Genomic DNA, 17,379 nt, shown 5'->3' on the forward strand with positions numbered 1-17,379 from the left:
ACTCCTTAGAGACACCGCCAGGATTAACTCCAAACTCTGGAACACCCAGAGCTGCAATAGCATCACGCTAACCACTATGCTCCCATGGCACCTTAGACATCATATTCTGCAGAATATTCTACCGAACCCTCCTACGAAGAGCGGACAACCTGATCACCTTTAGATCTCGGTGGATGATGGGGGTCTTGCACTGATGCAACCTTGCGACTGCTTCACAGGTATCACAAAATATCTGCAATACTTCGTTCTCAGTGAATCCCGTTTGTAACCGCTGGTTCATCAGGTTCACCACTTGACCTCCTGCAACAAGAGGTGTATGTTAGTTTAACCCAGTCTCTCAAAGCGCAAAAACTGAGCTGAAGCAAACAAATATTTAAACAGAACTACAGAAAACTTTATATACAATACAGGCCAGAGTGTAGAATAAAAAAAAAGATAAATCTGGAGCACATTCTCAAGGTAGGTATAGACATCAATTCAACTAGCAATCTCTAAGTACATCAAAAGCTACACAGAATTTCTTGACCTACTAAGTGCTGTTTGGAGACCAGGGATGAAAACTGGAGTGGATGTGCTTTGACGTACCTAATGACATACCTTGTCTATGTTCGTGACGTCACTCATAATATAACGCTGCATTGATTAGCTTTGGAAATACTAAGATTGTGGAGGGAGTTATGGTTGATGGAGCATTAGGTATAAAATGCACAGGTAAAGTGAAAGCAAAGACCATGAAGTTGTTGAAATTATTTCGTGGCAGCATTAGTTTGTGGCAAAGCCAACCCTCCGCTGAACAGCAGGTTGGAATTAACATTGCAATATTGTTGTGAACTATTCTTATCTACCAGACATTCCGCTCAATTCAGCTTTTGGTGTTCACTAGCTCCTCCCTGGATGCACTTAACCCCTTCTGTAAAATTAATCCGAGGATAGGCTGGCTTACATCTAAATGTTAAATGAGATGATAAGCAAATTGAAATAAAGAAAGTATTAATTTATGGGAAATGGTGTAAAACTCTTTCTTAAACAGGCACTTCCAAGACAAATAATCACCCATAGCTTAGTACAGAGATGCTGCTTGTGAAAGTAGGACTGTGGTATGGTTGCTAGGTGAACTCTGGGCTGCAGCTAGTCCAACAAAGAGAGTGTGATCCTTTACAAAGGATTTGCAGTGGTTCCACCAAGTACTGAACATCCAAGCCTATGGTCTCTCTCACCAGTCTGCTAACCTATGGAGCAGATGCTGCTTGCCGCCAGCCTGCTCACACTCAGGCTAATGGCCATAGCACAACCATGAGTCTCACATCTCAGCGCTGATCAGCTATGATGCTCGTTCCAGCTTGCCCAGCACCAGCCCTCACACCGATGGCCAATTCACGGCTGCAGTAATACTGGAGAAAGGCAGGGGTTTGTGCTAGGTTTTCAGCACAGCAATATTGACAATAATGCATTGCAATAAATCTACTGCCATAATGACTATTTTCATCACGAATTGCAATCGCGCTCATTTTTAAAAACATATCCCAAATGCTAAGAGAAGCAGCAGAGTACATTTCCAAGTCAGAACCAATGTTTAAAATAGAGGGAAACTTGCAGGTGGTGGCTGCCCCATTATATTAAGTGCCAAGAACAGACAGAACAGTACTCTTCGTTTACCATATATTGAGCTCAGCCAGCTACTTAAGTAGATAGGTTCATTAAGATGCATCATCCTAGGTGTTCACACACAAATGCATTCAAAACAGCATGAGGAGAGATGTTGAAAGTTCCCTCCATTGCTCTTTCCTATGGTAATAAAGATGAAAATCATAGTAAGAGATGAAGAAGAAAAAGTTCCAGAAATAATTTTTTTTTTAAATGCTGATTTTATTGTGTATAGAATGCAAGAACAAATGAATTTCTGGTGTTACTTTGTTTTTGCAATCTTCACAGAATCGACAGTTGTAGCCATGGAAACCAGTAATTACGATCCATTGCTTGAAAGAAGCGCAAACATGCTGCACTCCCAAGCGGGATAACAGTGCCTACAATTTTGCACACAGTCAGTTACCAATGTCCGGGTGCTGCAAAGTGTGACCCAAATCTGTGCCAAGGGAACTGAACATGTGAATTCATATCATTACAAATGTGGGCACGTTGCCAATAGCTCCAAGCATTGGCAGAATGATGATTTCTTTACTGTGATAGAGTGCAGTAGAACTCAAAAAAATCTTTTATTTATTTGGAGTTGCTCTTGCATTGTCCCAGGTACAGAGAAGACAAAATGTAGTATCCACATGGAACTTTTTTTTTAATATCGCAGGTGCTGCCTGGGTTTCTCTCCTCTAGCTCCACTCCACAATATGAATACTTCTGTATTTCTGGGACAACAGAGGAGAACAAATTGGCAAAAAGTTTAGTTTCAAAAGTGTGAGAGAGCCTGAATGTTTCATTTCCATCAGTTTAGTAAGTTTAGTTTCATCATAATATAGGAAATCACAGAAGGACGGCATTGGTTTAAAAAAAATGTGGGAAGAACTACAGTCCTTCAGAACATGATGACTTAAAAATGTGATAGTTCAAGACTGTTAATTCACAAACAACACAAAAAGCAGAAAACCTACAGCACTTATACCATTACATAAATATAACCAGATCTAAAACATTTCTTTGATGGGGAGTGAACATTTTGCATCACTTACTTACAGATAACGATCCACATTTTTAAAGGAGGATACCTGGACTTGTCCTTTTCCACAAGGGGTGGCTGACTGAAGAGGAGCCAAATGGAATCTTCCTCCTAATTCTGTATCCGCAACCTAAGCTATAATTTAACTACCTTACTCACAAGGTTGCATTAATATTAAGCATATCTTAATTTGTCCCCTTTTCTCTTGCCAGGGTGAGAATGAAAATGGAAGTGCAAGTTTGGTTGTATTAATGCAATTTTTAAGCTTTTACGTGTAATACTGCATTACTATACTTCATTAGGGTTCCTAAGGTTGTCATAGCTGGGGTGGTAGTGAGGATAAGCTCTCACTACCTATAAAGTGCTCCAAATGACATGCATCTCTAACAGCCTCTGACAACCAAGTCCAACTCTTGGCTTAGCTACTAGGCCCGGCAGAACTGTTTCTACTGACAAGAGAAGGCAGACCACTGGCACCTCAAAACCAGTTGCTTCGGGCAGGTGGGGCTTGTCAGCCTTGGTCAGCCCACCTAGGAGAAGAAAAACTCTGATTTTAAACTTCCGCTGCCTTGCGGCCATACCCACCCATGGGAAAGGCTTCGAGACTAAACCCTGAAGAAGAAATCTGGAGTCGGGGTCCCTAAGGCAGTTTGATGTTGTTTACAACTTCACTCTGGCAATCCTTGCGACAACACTGGTGTGAAGCTGTATTGGCGCTTGCCCTTCCCTTGGACTACATCAGTGATGTGGAGAGGGGGAACCTGCTGCATGGGGAGATGAGGCTGAGTACAGGGCTACAGTAGGAAACTCTGTCACATGGTGTGAGCAGAGTTATCTGCAGCTTAATGTGAAAAAAACTAAGGAGCTGGTGGTAGACCTGAGGAGAGCTAAGGCACCGGTGACCCCTGTTTCCATCCAGGGGGTCAGCGTGGACGTGGTGGAGGATTACAAATACCTGGGGATACGAATTGACAATAAACTGGACTGGTCAAAGAACACTGAGGCTGTCTATAAGAAGGGTCAGAGCCGTCTCTATTTCCTGAGGAGACTGAGGTCCTTTAACATCTGTCGGACAATGCTGAGGATGTTCTACGAGTCTGTGGTGGCCAGTGCTATCATGTTTGCTGTTGTGTGCTGGGGCAGCAGGCTGAGGGTAGCAGACACCAACAGAATCAACAAACTCATTCGTAAGGCCAGTGATGTTGTGGGGATGGCACTGGACTCTCTGACGGTGGTGTCTGAAAAGAGGATGCTGTCCAAGTTGCATGCCATCATGATGTACTGGTTGGGCACAGGAGTACATTCAGCCAGAGACTCATTCCACCGAGATACAACACAGAGCGTCATAGGAAGTCATTCCTGCCTGTGGCCATCAAACTTTACAAGTCCTCTCTTGGAGGGTCAGACACCCTGAGTCAATAGGCTGGTCCTGGACTTATTTCCTGGCATAACTTACATATTACAATTTAATTATTTATGGTTTTATTACTATTTAATTATTTATGGTGCAACTGGAACGAAAACCAATTTCCCCCGGGATCAATAAAGTATGACTATGACTATCACTATGGGCAACAGCTGGCTCTTCAAATCTTCCCGCCCAGGCTTGTGCCCTGGAGAGGACGCAGTGCACCAGAGGTGCAAACCCATGATCCCCTGGAATCAACGGCTGCCTACAATACTTCATGCATGCTTGACAGAAGTGAAGAAATTACTAAAATGTGTATGATTAATAGGAGCTTATTACTTTACCTCATGTCTCATTTAAGAAGTATATCAGACAAAAGGTGTCTTATTCCTCATCCTACTGTCAAACAGTATGTTCAATAATGCATTCAATGACCTAAATTTACACCAAGTCAATTTAATTCTACTGAGAGCAAGGGCATTTATACTATGGAGTACAGCCAGAGGAAGGAGGCTCACACACTTGCCAATGGTCACAATAGATAAAAGAGAGAGAAAAAAAGACTTGTTTGCTTTACATAATGCTATAACTTCAAGAATACCCTGGATGACTTCTGTGCACGTGTAAAGGCAGTGGACTAGCATATAGGGACTACATGAGTAAAGAACAAAATGAAACTGGAATAAGCAGCTGTGAATGACTGCCACATCCTCTTTAGTTTAAAGATGACCTATATTTCTAGTTAAATGAATATGATCATGCACAATGTTTCTAAGCTTTTCTTTTCCTCAAGAGGCACTGCATTCATGTAACTAATACAGCTTCAGTCTGCTAATAGACAATCGAAAATACCACTGTCAAATTCCACATAAAAAATTAGCCTTTGACTTGGTAATTGAGAATGTGTTCCAAATGCGATGGAAAGATGAAGACAACAATTTATTTCACCAAAACAAAATCACTCATGTCTGAAAAAGCTGCAAAGTACCAACCCAGTTTAGTCGAGGAATTTCTGCCACTATCTTTTTCAGAATGGTAGAATAATTCGCCACAGCCCATTAACAGGTACAGGTGAAATTTAAGTGAAGAGGACTATTAATTTAACTCCTAGCTCTATAACAAATCACATCATAATCAACTGCATTTGCATTAGGTCAGGATCCACTGGGATCTGGAAACAAAAACCTCACCTCGACAAAAATCCATTAGGATCAGCACTTCCCACACTTCTCCGGAACCTACAGCTGTGGTGCTGGAATCAATATACCCAACAATGTTCTTGTGCCCTGACAGGTCCCTCTGTAACAAAGAGAATGATTTTGTCACAGGATCAGCACTTGTTTTTCTTGTCATCACATGGCTGTCCAAACAATTATTCAAACATCCATTCAACAGATCACTGTTGTAATTTTGCCAATCTACCTCCGGGCAACAATAGCAATGTTTACAGGTTAAGGCTGCAGATGAGGGAAAAAATGCAAAATAGTTCATAGCTCCAGTTTCTAACTAATATCAAGCAACATACCAGGCAAAATATGCTTCTCGAGGCTTCATTATCAACTACACTGGGCTTGGCCACAACATACCCAGGATACTTCAATATTTGGGACTTTTAAGAGAAATTTAATTCAGCACATGAACGTGAGGAAAATGGAGGGGTATGGATATTGTGTTAGCACAAGGGATTAGCTTAGCTGACATTTTATTATTACCAATTTATTTGATTTGGCACAACATTTGGCTTCGTCCTGTCCTGTACTCTTATGTTTTACATTCTATCTCAGGCTGGGTCCGAAAATCAAGAATGATGAACTGGACACCATGACAAAGGGGTGCAAAGAGAACATCAAGATTCTGTATCTTCATTCTCATTCTGGGCAAAGGACTGAATTCTGACTGGCTACCAGTGACTAGTGGCGTTGCACAGGGATCTGTGTTGGGACCAATTCTTTTTACGTTACATATCAATGATTTAGATGATGGAGTTGATGGCTTTATTGCAAACTTTGCAGACGATATGAAGATACGGGGAGGTAGGTTTGAGGAAGTAGAAAGGCTACAGAAGGACTTGGACAGATTAGGAGAATGGGCATAGAAATAGCAGATGGAATAAATTGTCGGGAAGTGTACGGTCATGCACTTTGGTAGAAGAAATAAAAGGGTTAACTATTTTCTAAGTGGAGAAAAAATACAAAAAACTGAGATGCAAAGGGACCCTTAAGGTTAATTTGCAGGTTGAGTCTGTGGTAAGGAAGCAAATGCAATGTTAGCATTCAGTTCAAGAGGACTGGAATATAAAAGCAAGGATGTAATGTTGAAACTTTATAAAGCACTGGTGAGGCCTCACTTAGAGTATTGTAAGCAGGTTTGGGCCCCTTATCTTAGAAAGGATGTGCTGAAACTAGAGTGGGTTCAAAGGAGGTTCATGAAAATGATTCCAGGATCGAATGACTGGTCATATGAAGAGTGACTGATGGCATGAAGAGGGTACAGGGAGGAGGCAGATTGGGGCTGAGAGGAAAATTGGATCAGGCATGATGAAATTCCGGAGCAGACTTGACGGGCCAAATGACCTAATTCTGCTCCTATATCTTATGGTCTTTTGGTCTTATCCCACACACTAATAATTTGAGGAGGAAGAGTTTTAAAAAACTGCAAAGTCACTGCTAGCCTAAAAAAAGTGTGTTGACAGTTCCTAGTGTCTTATTCAAACACTTGTTACTGTGTGTTCTGAAAGGTGGTATAAAGCAGCAGATATCAAAAGTATGCTGTAAAACAAAAATACAAATAAAGAATGTTTGAAGCTCTCAGCAAGTAAAGCAGGATGTGTGGACAGCCAGAAAGCGAGGTAGTATTTCATGATAATGATCACGAGTCAATATTGGACACATTATCACCTGTTCTTGTATTGCATTTAACACTTGGTAATTCCTTTCTTCTGCCTGCAACACAAGATGGCAGGGCCCATGCCTGAGAGTATAGAACGAGCCAATCACTGATCGATTTAAGTGCTGGGCCAGATTGGATGGGTCAGGTACAGGCTGTATCAAGACGGGACAGCCCAGGCCTGAAAGTGTATCGAAGTGGCAGGGCCCGGTCTGACAGCGAGAAACGATCCGAGGCTTGGCTGCTTTAGGTAACGGGCCAGATCTAAAAGATCAGGATGTCAGGACCAGGGGTGAGGGACAGGCTGGCATTCAGCTTGCTGCTCATCAAGGTTTACTTGTCTCTGCACTGAACTGAGGCTGTGGCCTGTACCTTATGGGCTCCTGGATTTGCAGTGACAGGCTTTGTGACTGTGAAATTCACTTTCATGAACTTTACTTCTGAATGTTATTTGCTTACTTTTTATTAGTTGCATGATTTGTTCTTTTATTATTTTGCACATTGGGTGCTTGATGGTCTTCATTTTTAATGGGCTGTATTGGGTTACTTTGTTTTGTGGCCACCTGCAATGAGATGCATCTCAAGGTTGTACATAGTAGACATACTTCAATCATTATGCACTTTGAACATTTGCCACCTACCATTATCTGGATTTCTCTCTTGCACACCTGCAGGTCATGTTCATTGTTAACGTACATTCTTTTCAGTGCACTTTTCACACCATTGTGTGTCTTCACCAGAAATACTATGGCAAAACCACCTGTGTACAAAAATAAGCATGAATATTAGTTAGACAATTCACACAACTACCATGTGAAATACAGAATCTGCTGCAGGTTTCGCCAAGTTGTCAGCTGCACTTCCAACATCTCCACCTCCACACATTACCTTAATGGTGCATTATTATAAATACATTTAATCGATCAGCTCTTTCAAAATCTCTTGTCCCTTTTTTATTCTGAGACGGTATCCCTCATCAAATATAAATAAGAATAGTAGATTAATTTCTCATTCTCTACTTTGCTGTTTCTGGGACCTCGCACTCTGAGTTGTCAACTGTCGTCATTAACTTAGCTATCACTGAACCTGAAAGTGATTCATAGTAGATCATGTGCTTTTGGGCTAACAGAGAGAAATATCTTCTAGGTAGATGACTAAAGCCCAGTAAAATTTACCAACCAAGTAATGCTTCTGGTTAAACACTTAGGAATAAAATATATTCTATACTGCTGCCAGCACTCCCTGGGGTAATTTTAAAACATCTGGGTCTCATTGGCATCGGAAGACAACCAGATTATGCACACAAAACAGACCAAGGTTGAATGCAGAAATGGCAGCATTCTGAATTATCTGATTTTCTGCTGTCCAGAACCAAAAACACACACATCTTAGAAAAACAAAAGCACCTAGGAGACCGAGAACATTTCTGACTGATGACTCTTTATAAGAACTAGAAAAGATTATTGATGCAACAGATTCAGAAGTGAAGTGGGGAAGGGGGTAGGGAGGAAGGTAGAAATTGGACATGATTTTTGTAATATTCATTCAAGGGTTGTGGTCTTCACAGACTGAGCCAGCATTTAACCGCCTATTCCTAGTTGCCCTTGCTGATGCTATAGTACACTGCCTTAAAATGCTGTGGTTTCTGAAGAGTGCTTATACTCATAATGTTGTTAGGGAGGGAATTCTAGGACTTTGACCCAGCGACGATAAAGGAAAAGAATGTTTTTCTAAATCAGGGTGGTATGTAGCTTGGAGGGCAGCTTCCAGGTGGTGGTGCACCCAAGATTTTGCTGCTATTATCCCTTTATTCTGGTGCAGGTCGTGGGTGCGGAAGATGCCAAGAAGTTTTGGTGAGTTTGCGCAGCACATCTATAGATGGAGCAACATTTTGCTACGCTATGTCAGATGGTAGAGTGAGTGAATGATTGTGGATGGGGTGCATATCAAGGAAGTTATTATATCACGTATGGTGTCCAGCTTCCTTAAGTAGTGTTGAAGCTGCACTTTTCCAGCCCAATGAAGAGTGCAGCAAACCCAATCCAGAAACAATATCTTTTAACACTTGGCCAGCTCGGTCAGTAGTGGCTCTACTGAGTCATCCTTCATGCTGGACATTGAAATCCACCACCTAGATACATTTGTAAACAAGAGAAAATCTGCAGATGCTGGCAATCCAAGCAACACACACAAAATGCTGGAGGAACTCAGCAGGCCAGGCAGCATCTACGGAAAAAAGTACAGTCGATGTTTCAAGCCGAGACCCTATCCTGCTGAAGCGTCGGCTGTGCTTTTTTCCATAGATGCTGCCTGGCCTGCTGAGTTCCTCCAGCATTTTGTGTGTTATTCAGATACATTCTGCTCCTTCACCACTCTTAGTGCTTCATCCAAGCAGAGTTCAATGTGGAGTGGTACTGATAAATCTGGCAAAGGTTCGGGGAGGTAGCAGTACATGATAATCAGCTGTAGGTCTCCTTGCCCAAGCTTAAGCTGGTGCTATAAGGTTTCATGGGATCTGGTGTCCATGCTGAGGTCTCCCAGAGCAATTTCCCCTCAGTCTGTATACCATCGTGTTGCAGCATCTGTTGGGTCTGTCTGATGGACAGGACATATCCAACGATACAGACGGTGGTGTCTGGGATGTTGAATGGAAGGCACAATTCCATAAGCATGGTCATGATGGGGTGTTACTTGAATCATCTGTGAAGCAGCTCTCCCAAGGACTTTACAGGGCTGACACGGCAGCTTTTGCCATTGTCATTCTAAATGATCCATCCAGTTTTATTTCTTTGTTTCCTTCTTGGCCATTTCAGAGGGCAGTTAAGAATCACGCACATTGATATGAACTTGGAGTCACGTGTAAACCACATAAAGATAAGGATAGCAGATTTTCTCCCCTACCAAATAGAAGTGAAACAGATGGAACACTGCAATAAAGGATTATGATTTTCAGAGTCATTTTTAAACTTTCTAATTCCAGAATTCAAATTCAAATTTATCACTCGTTATTGGGTATATTCCAAGCAGAGGTTGCTAAGTTCTTGATTAGAAAGGGTGTCAAAGGTTATGGGAGAAGGCAGGAGAATGGGGTTGAGAGGAAAAATAAATCAGCCATAATGGAATAGTGAAGAAGACTCAATGGGCTGAATGGCCTATTTCTGCTCCAATGTCTTATGGACTTTGCCCTGGGTATCTAGAATACTAATCCAGTGATAATATTACTATTCCATCACCTTTCCCAGGGAATATGTCGGAAAAACAGAAAACAGAAAACCGAAGGAGTTTTCAAATAACAAGAGGAGGAGGATGGTTTAAAAAGCAAAGAATGGTAATTATCTGCTTGGATGACCTACTGATTTCTGCAAATGAAACTCCTGGAACAAACAAGCCATTTTGCTAGAAATATTTTCCTAGATACTCTAATATCAAATTATTTTGTATTTAATAGTTCAACTGTGAAAACAGCAAAAACTCCAGCTTTTTCACTTGCTTGTAACAGATTGAAAAATAGCAGAGGTATGATCAAAGTTTCCTAATCTTTACATGATATGTTACAGAGATGAGGAGGAATTTCTTTAGTCGGAAGGTGGTGAATCTGTGGAATTCATTGCACAGATGAGTGTGGAGGCCCAGTCACTGGGTATATTCAAAGCGGAGGCTGCTAGCTTATTGATTACTAAAGTGTCAAAGGTTAAGGGGAGAACACAGGAGAATGGGATTGAGATGGATAATAAGTCAGCTATGGTGGAATGGTGGAGCAGACTCGATGGGCTGAACGGCCTAATTTTGCTCCTATGTCTTATGGAAAATTTATGCACCAACAATTGTTCCATGGTCAAAGTGGGCATCACTGACCCAAACTCTGGACAGCCCTCCCTAAACCCGCCCATCAGTCATTTATCCAATTATCTCCTCGACTAATGTCGCCTGACATCACATTGGCTTTGATACTGGCCCTGTGCAATGCTTCCAAAACATTTCACTGAGTTAGAGGAGCTATATAAATCAAAGCTGTTTCAAATGAGAAGGACCCAACCGAATTGCATCCATTCTAGGTGTCCAGAAGAATCCTAAACAAATAACACACCAAGCACATGGAAGCTTTGCTGACAGAAACAAAAGCCACTCATGATAAATACAAACTATAATGCTACCTACCAATCTGTAGAAAAAGAACTGTTCACTTATATATGGTCACATACAAAACTATGCTAGGGTCCATGTCATCTACACTCAGTGGCCACTCAGTGTACACCTGCTTGCTATTGTCAACATCTATTCAGTCAATCACGTGGCAGCAACTCAATGCATAAAAGCATGCAGACATGGTCAAGAGGTTCAATTGTTGTTCAGAACAAACATTAGAATGGGGAAGGAGTGTGATCAAAGTGACTTTGACCATGCAATACTTGTTGGTGCCAGACGGTCCGGTTTGAGTATCTCAGAAACTGCTGATCTCCTGGGATTTTCATGCACGAGTCACTGGTGTGAGAAACAAAAAGACATCCAGTGAGAGGCAGTTCTGTAGGTGAAAACGCCTTATTAAGGAGAGAGGATAGAGGAGAATGGCCAGACTGATTCAAGCTGACAGGAAGGGGACAGTAAGTCAAGTAAGCACACATTACAACAGTGATGTGCAGAAGAGCATCTCTGGATGCACATCATGTCGAACCTTGAAGTGGATGGGCTACAGCAGCAGAAGACCATGGACAGACACTCAGTTGCCACTTTATTAGGTGAAGACAAACTTAATAAAATGGCCACTGTATGCATATTTTCTGCATTGCAAGTGTAACAACTCATTGTAAGAAAAAATAACTACAGCTTTTATCATGATGGGTGCTATAATTTCAAGTTATTTCTTTCCTCTTTACACTATGGAGCATAATTACAGGGTCTGACATACACAATTAACATCTGAATGTTTGGAAGGAGAATAGGCTTGAGCTTTTTTTTCTTGTTTATTTTCAAGGACATTTTCTACTACAGTAGACAGCATTGATCCTCGATTAAAATCAGTCAACACAGATGCTGCTTCCAACAGTAGCCTGGATCGGTGGCAGGAGTGGCACAGATGTAAAATTCAAAGCTGCGACATTAATCACAAGGACAGCACTGACAGCAGGCAGCAATTTGCAATGGCACACAACAAGCTGCTGTGAATAACCAAGCACAGCTCCCTGCTGGGAGGCAAAAGCAGAGTGTCATGAAAGGACAAAGGCAGGAGGACACAGAATGCTGGAACTCCACGAGGAACACTCCTAAATCCTCAACAGATAAAAGGTCACTTGAAATTAAGTTCAAGCTCTGCTTTCCTTAGTAACCATAATTTAAATGGGCCATAAACAGGTTGAACAGAGGTTCAGCATCCTCACACCTCTCCTCTAGTATTACTTTATTTAAAAAAAACAAACTTTGAAAAGGGATCTTGTGCTTTCCGGGTGTATATGACGAATAAACTCTTCTCAGCTCGTGGGTCAAAGATGACCTGGGACTCAGGTCAGCTGGAGTTTACAGGATTCCCTGTGAGTGCACAGCAGCGTATATCAGCCAGATGGGATGTACAGTGGAAACCCACATCAAGGAGCACAAGAGGTGTGTCCATTTGGGTTACCTGGAGAAATCTGTGGCAGCAGAACAGTATTCGCAATGGCCATAGGATTGAGTTCGACGGCACAAAACTACTGTCGCTCTAAGTATGAACTGGAATTTGACTGTAAACAAGGTGGGAGAGTGGAAATCTGATTGGATAAGGGCGACGGAGGTATAAATACCACTGGACTAGGCATCATTCCTGATGAAGATGGCCGAGTTTGTCATTGAAACATTGGTTATAATCAATATCTGTACCGGGCTGGAGGCCTGAGAAGAGTTTATTTGAAAACAAACTATATTCATAATTTTAAAAAAATTACAACAAACCATGCAATACCTTTTCATTTTTACACCCATAGACTATGCAATCCATAGTGTTCAATCACATTGTTTAAAACCAAAGGCACAGTTGTCAGGACTTGACTGAAAAGTAGACTTGAAAGGGTCATAGACAAATAGTAACGGGTAAGCCCTTTTACTCGGGAAAATTTTCTTGTTGGATTATGCTCACCTGAATCCTTTATCCCAGAAAGACTGCCAGATGCTTTAGACATGGAGAATATTTGACATTAAGAATTGCTGAGAGATGTTTGGAGAGTAAAGAAATTAAGGAAAGCAGGTATATGGCAACCGTGATTCTGCTGATTGGGAAAGCTAAACAATCAGATAGGCTGCTCCAGCTCATATTTTTGAAATTTATTACCAAGTGCAGAAGGTCGTGAACACGGTGCGCAGCACATCACACAAACCAATCTTCCGTCCGTGGACTCACTTTACACCGCACGCTGTCGGAGCAGTGCTGCCAGGATAATCAAGGACACGACCCACCCAGCTGACAGACTTTTCGTCCCTCTTCCCTGCAGGAGAAGGTTCAGGAGCTTGAAGAATCGTACGGCCAGATTTGGGAACAGCTTATTTCCAACTGTGATAAGACTGCTGAACGGATCCTGACCCAGATCAGGGCTGTACCCTCCAAATATCCGGACCTGCCTCTCAGTTTTTTTTGTACTACCTTACTTCCCATTTTTCTATTTTCTATTTATGATTTAAAATTTAAATTTTTAATATTTACTATTTTAAACTATTTTTAATATCTTTAATATTTAATATTTGTAATCAGGAAGTGTGGAGTGCAAAATCAAATATCGCTGTGATGATTGTACGTTCTAGTACCAATTGTTTGGCAACAATAGAGTATAAAGTAAAACTACCAATGTATCATAAAAAGAGATTTTGAAAAGAAAGTTTTAAAAATCAATACAAGATTGGATATCAATTCTTCCTCTCCTCATGGTTGAATTTTGGATGAGAAATTCCAGCTCTAAAGGTCAACATAAAGCAGAAAAAGCTGGAGGTGGCAAGTTAGACAGCAAGTGTGAAGGGAAACTGGTTAACATTTCAAATCAATGTCCTTTCATCAGAACTAAAAAAAAGCACTGAAATTTAACACGGTTTAAATCACAGAATTAAAATGTGGTAGAAGCTATAAAGTAAATGGCACAGGCCTGAGCAGCATTGATGTCAGCATAAAAATCAGAATCAGGTTTATTATCACCGTGGCAGCAGTTAGGTGCAATAATTAAAATATATTATAAATGATAATAATATACATAATAGACACAGTGGATTTCTGTTAATTGGGACACGTCAAAACCAGTACATTTTGGGACAATTAAATGGCTGCCCCAATTTGCCGAAGTTTCATCAAAATAGTTAAAAAGGTACAGTGCCTATAAAAAGTATTCACCCCCATTGAAAGTTTCATGTTTTATTATTTCACAATATTGAATCACAGGATTTAATATGGCTTTTTTGACACAGATCAACAGAAAAAGACTCGTGTGTGAAAGGAAAAACAGATCTCTACAAAGTGATCTCAATTAATTACAAATATAAAATACAAAATAATTGATTAAGTATTCACCCACTTCAAATCAGTATTTAGTAGATGTACTTTTGGCAGCAATTGCAGACTTGACTCTGCGTGGTTAGGTCTCTATCAGCTTTGCACATCTGGACACTGCAACTTTTCCACATTTTTATTTACAAAATTGCTTAAGCTCTGTCTGAATGCATAGGGATTGTGAGTTAACAGCCCTTTTCACATCCAGCCACAAATTCTCAATTGGACTAAGGTCCAGACTCTGACTTGGCCACTCCAGGACATTAACATTTTTGTTTTTAAGGCATTCCTGTATTGCTTTGGCTTTATGCTTGGGGCAATGTCTTGCTGGAAAAACCCCCACGTCGTAGTTCTCTTGCAGACTGCATCAGGTTTTCCTCCAGGATTTCCCTATATTTTGCAGCAGTCATTTTACCCTCTTCCTTCAGAAGCCTTCCAGTGCCTGCTGCAGTGAAGCATCCCCACAGCATAATGCAGCCACCAGCAAGCTTCACAGTAGCGATGGTGTGTTTTTAATGATGTGCGATATTTGGCTTACGACAAACACAACATTTAGTCTGATGTCCAAAAAGCTCAGTTTTGGTTTAATCAGACCAGAGAACCATCTTACAACTGACTTCAGAGTCTTCCACATGCCTTCTGGCAAACTCTAGCTGAGATTTCATTGCAGTTTTTTTCAACAGTGTCTTTCTCTTTACCAATCTCCCATAAAGCTGTGACTGGTGAAGCACTTAGGCAACAGTTGTTGTATGCGCAGTCTCTCCCATCTCAGCCACTGAAGCTTGTGACTCCTCCAGAGTTGTCATAGGTCTCTTGGTGGTTTCCGTTACTAGTCCCCTTCTTGCACAGTCATTCCGTTTTTGGCAGATTTACAGCTGTGCCATATTCTTTCCATTTCTTGATGATTGACTTGAACTGTATTCCAATGGATATTCAGTGACTTGGACTTTTTCTTGTATCCATCTCCTGATTTGGCTTTTCAATAACCTTTCTGTAGTTGCTTGGAGTGTCCTTTTGTCTTCGTGGTGTAGTTTTTGCCAAGATACTGACTCACCATCAGTTGGACCTTCCAAATACAGGTGTATTTTTACTACAATCAATTGAAACACCTTGACAGCATACAGGACTCCAAAAACATATCTCCATTTCAATAATTCTGTGACTTCCAAATCAAATTGGCTGCACCAGTGATGACTTGGCGTGTCATATTAAAGGGAGGTGAATACTTATGCAATCAATTATTTTGTGTTTTATATTTGTAATCAATTTAGATCACTTTGTCGAGATCTGTTTTCACTTTGACAAGAAAGAGTCTTTTTCTGCTGATCAGTGCCAAAAAAGCCAAATTAGGTAGATAGATAGATATACTTTATTGATCCCGAGGGAAATTGGGTTTCGTTACAGCCGCACCAACCAAGAATAGAGCATAAAGATAGCTATACAAAAACCACAAACAATCAAACAACAAAATGCAAACTATGCCAGATGGAAATAAGTCCAGGACCAGTCTATTGGCTCAGGATGTCTGACCCTCCACGGGAGGAGCTGCAAGTTCGATGGCCACAGGCAGGAACGACCTCCCGTGCCGCCCAGTGTTGAATCTCGGTGGAATGTGGCCGAAGGCCAACAGTAAAAAGTTCAATATCCGGTCTACAAACACGTTCCTCAATTGTACTATGATCCGGATTGCACCATCCTTTGTTAACCAGAACAGTAAGCACCCAACTCCTTTACGCTTACCGCTCTCAGTGCACTTTCAGTCAGCCCAAACGGTCTGGAAGCCGTCCATGGAGAAGTTTTGATCAGATATGTCCTCGTGCAGCCCCGTTCCAGTGAAACACATAACAGTGCACTCCCGAAATGTTCTCTGACGCCTGGCTAGCGCCGTGAACTCATCCATTTTATTACCCACCGAACTCCTCTTCTCCATAAGTCTCAGTTGTCTCGACCCGGTCCTCTTTCCTCACCTTTGTGATCCCCCTCTGCATCCCCTGTGTATTTTCCTCCAGATTTCAGCAGGGGTGTCCGCCGCTCTGCTCGCTAAACCGGCCAGCATTAGCGCAAGCAGCAGGTCCCCGGAATGAACAATGCGACCATACTACTGTCCCGCGTGTCGGGATGTAACTATTTTCAGCACTAAAAATCCAAATAAAACTCCACTGTGATTCAATGTTGTAAAACAATAAAACATGAAAACTTCCGGTGAGGGGTGGGGGGGGGGGGAGAATGAATACTTTTCATAGGCACTTATTTTAAAAAATACAAACGGAGTAACAAATTATGTATTTAAATGAAATACAGAACAAATTAGAACACTGTCAATTCAACCATAGTATTATAAAACTGTGTATTAGTTTCTAATGGTTATTGACGGAGAAATTCCTCCGGCGTGTGTAGGCATGTTATTTTGATTGACTGTAAATTAACAATCAGCACAGCACCTAATGTAGAAAGTAGACTGCCTTCATACAATGCTATTGATGATTGCATTCTTCAAATATTCATTTTTATTGCAACGTTCAGATGATTGTCGGTACCTTCAAGTTCTTTGTAATTCCTAACTTGTTGAAGTAGTGAAATAGTTTCATTTTCACTCCCGGCTGTTTCTGGCATTTTCAAGCCTGAATGCTTGAAATTGCACAGAGTAAAACAGTTCTGAGTTGTCTTACTGCTTATTTCTTGCCAACTATCAGTGACGAAAATCACTGCTTTTTGAACACAAGCACAGGCAACCAGCACTATTTAAAAACTGTTCGCCCGATGCATGGTGTACTGTCCAATGGCCATGCAAGTGCATGCGACTGATGCTAATTAGAAACTATTCGGCACAGTATCCTGCCCCAATTAAGCAGCATACTGTCCCAAATAAACAAAGTGAATCCCAGCTATTTTTTTGATATGTTGGGATATCATACTGTA

The 17,379-nt window shown here is 41.3% G+C and overlaps 1 protein-coding gene across 4 annotated transcripts in view; it reads right to left on the minus strand.

Moving 5' to 3' along the window:
- Positions 1–17,379, minus strand: part of LOC140201840 (AP2-associated protein kinase 1-like) — a 149,865-nt gene that overhangs the window by 103,068 nt on the left and 29,418 nt on the right. For all 4 annotated transcript variants that reach the window (XM_072266554.1, XM_072266553.1, XM_072266556.1 and 1 more), the window contains exons 2-4: positions 7,604–7,722; positions 5,267–5,375; positions 158–300 (exon numbers count right to left, since the gene is read on the minus strand). In XM_072266554.1, the coding sequence (XP_072122655.1) occupies positions 158–300; positions 5,267–5,375; positions 7,604–7,722 (371 nt within the window). The remainder of the gene's footprint in view (positions 1–157; positions 301–5,266; positions 5,376–7,603; positions 7,723–17,379) is intronic.

This window comes from Mobula birostris, chromosome 8 (genome assembly GCF_030028105.1).
Source record: "Mobula birostris isolate sMobBir1 chromosome 8, sMobBir1.hap1, whole genome shotgun sequence".
In the NCBI taxonomy this organism is placed as follows: domain Eukaryota; kingdom Metazoa; phylum Chordata; class Chondrichthyes; order Myliobatiformes; family Myliobatidae; genus Mobula; species Mobula birostris.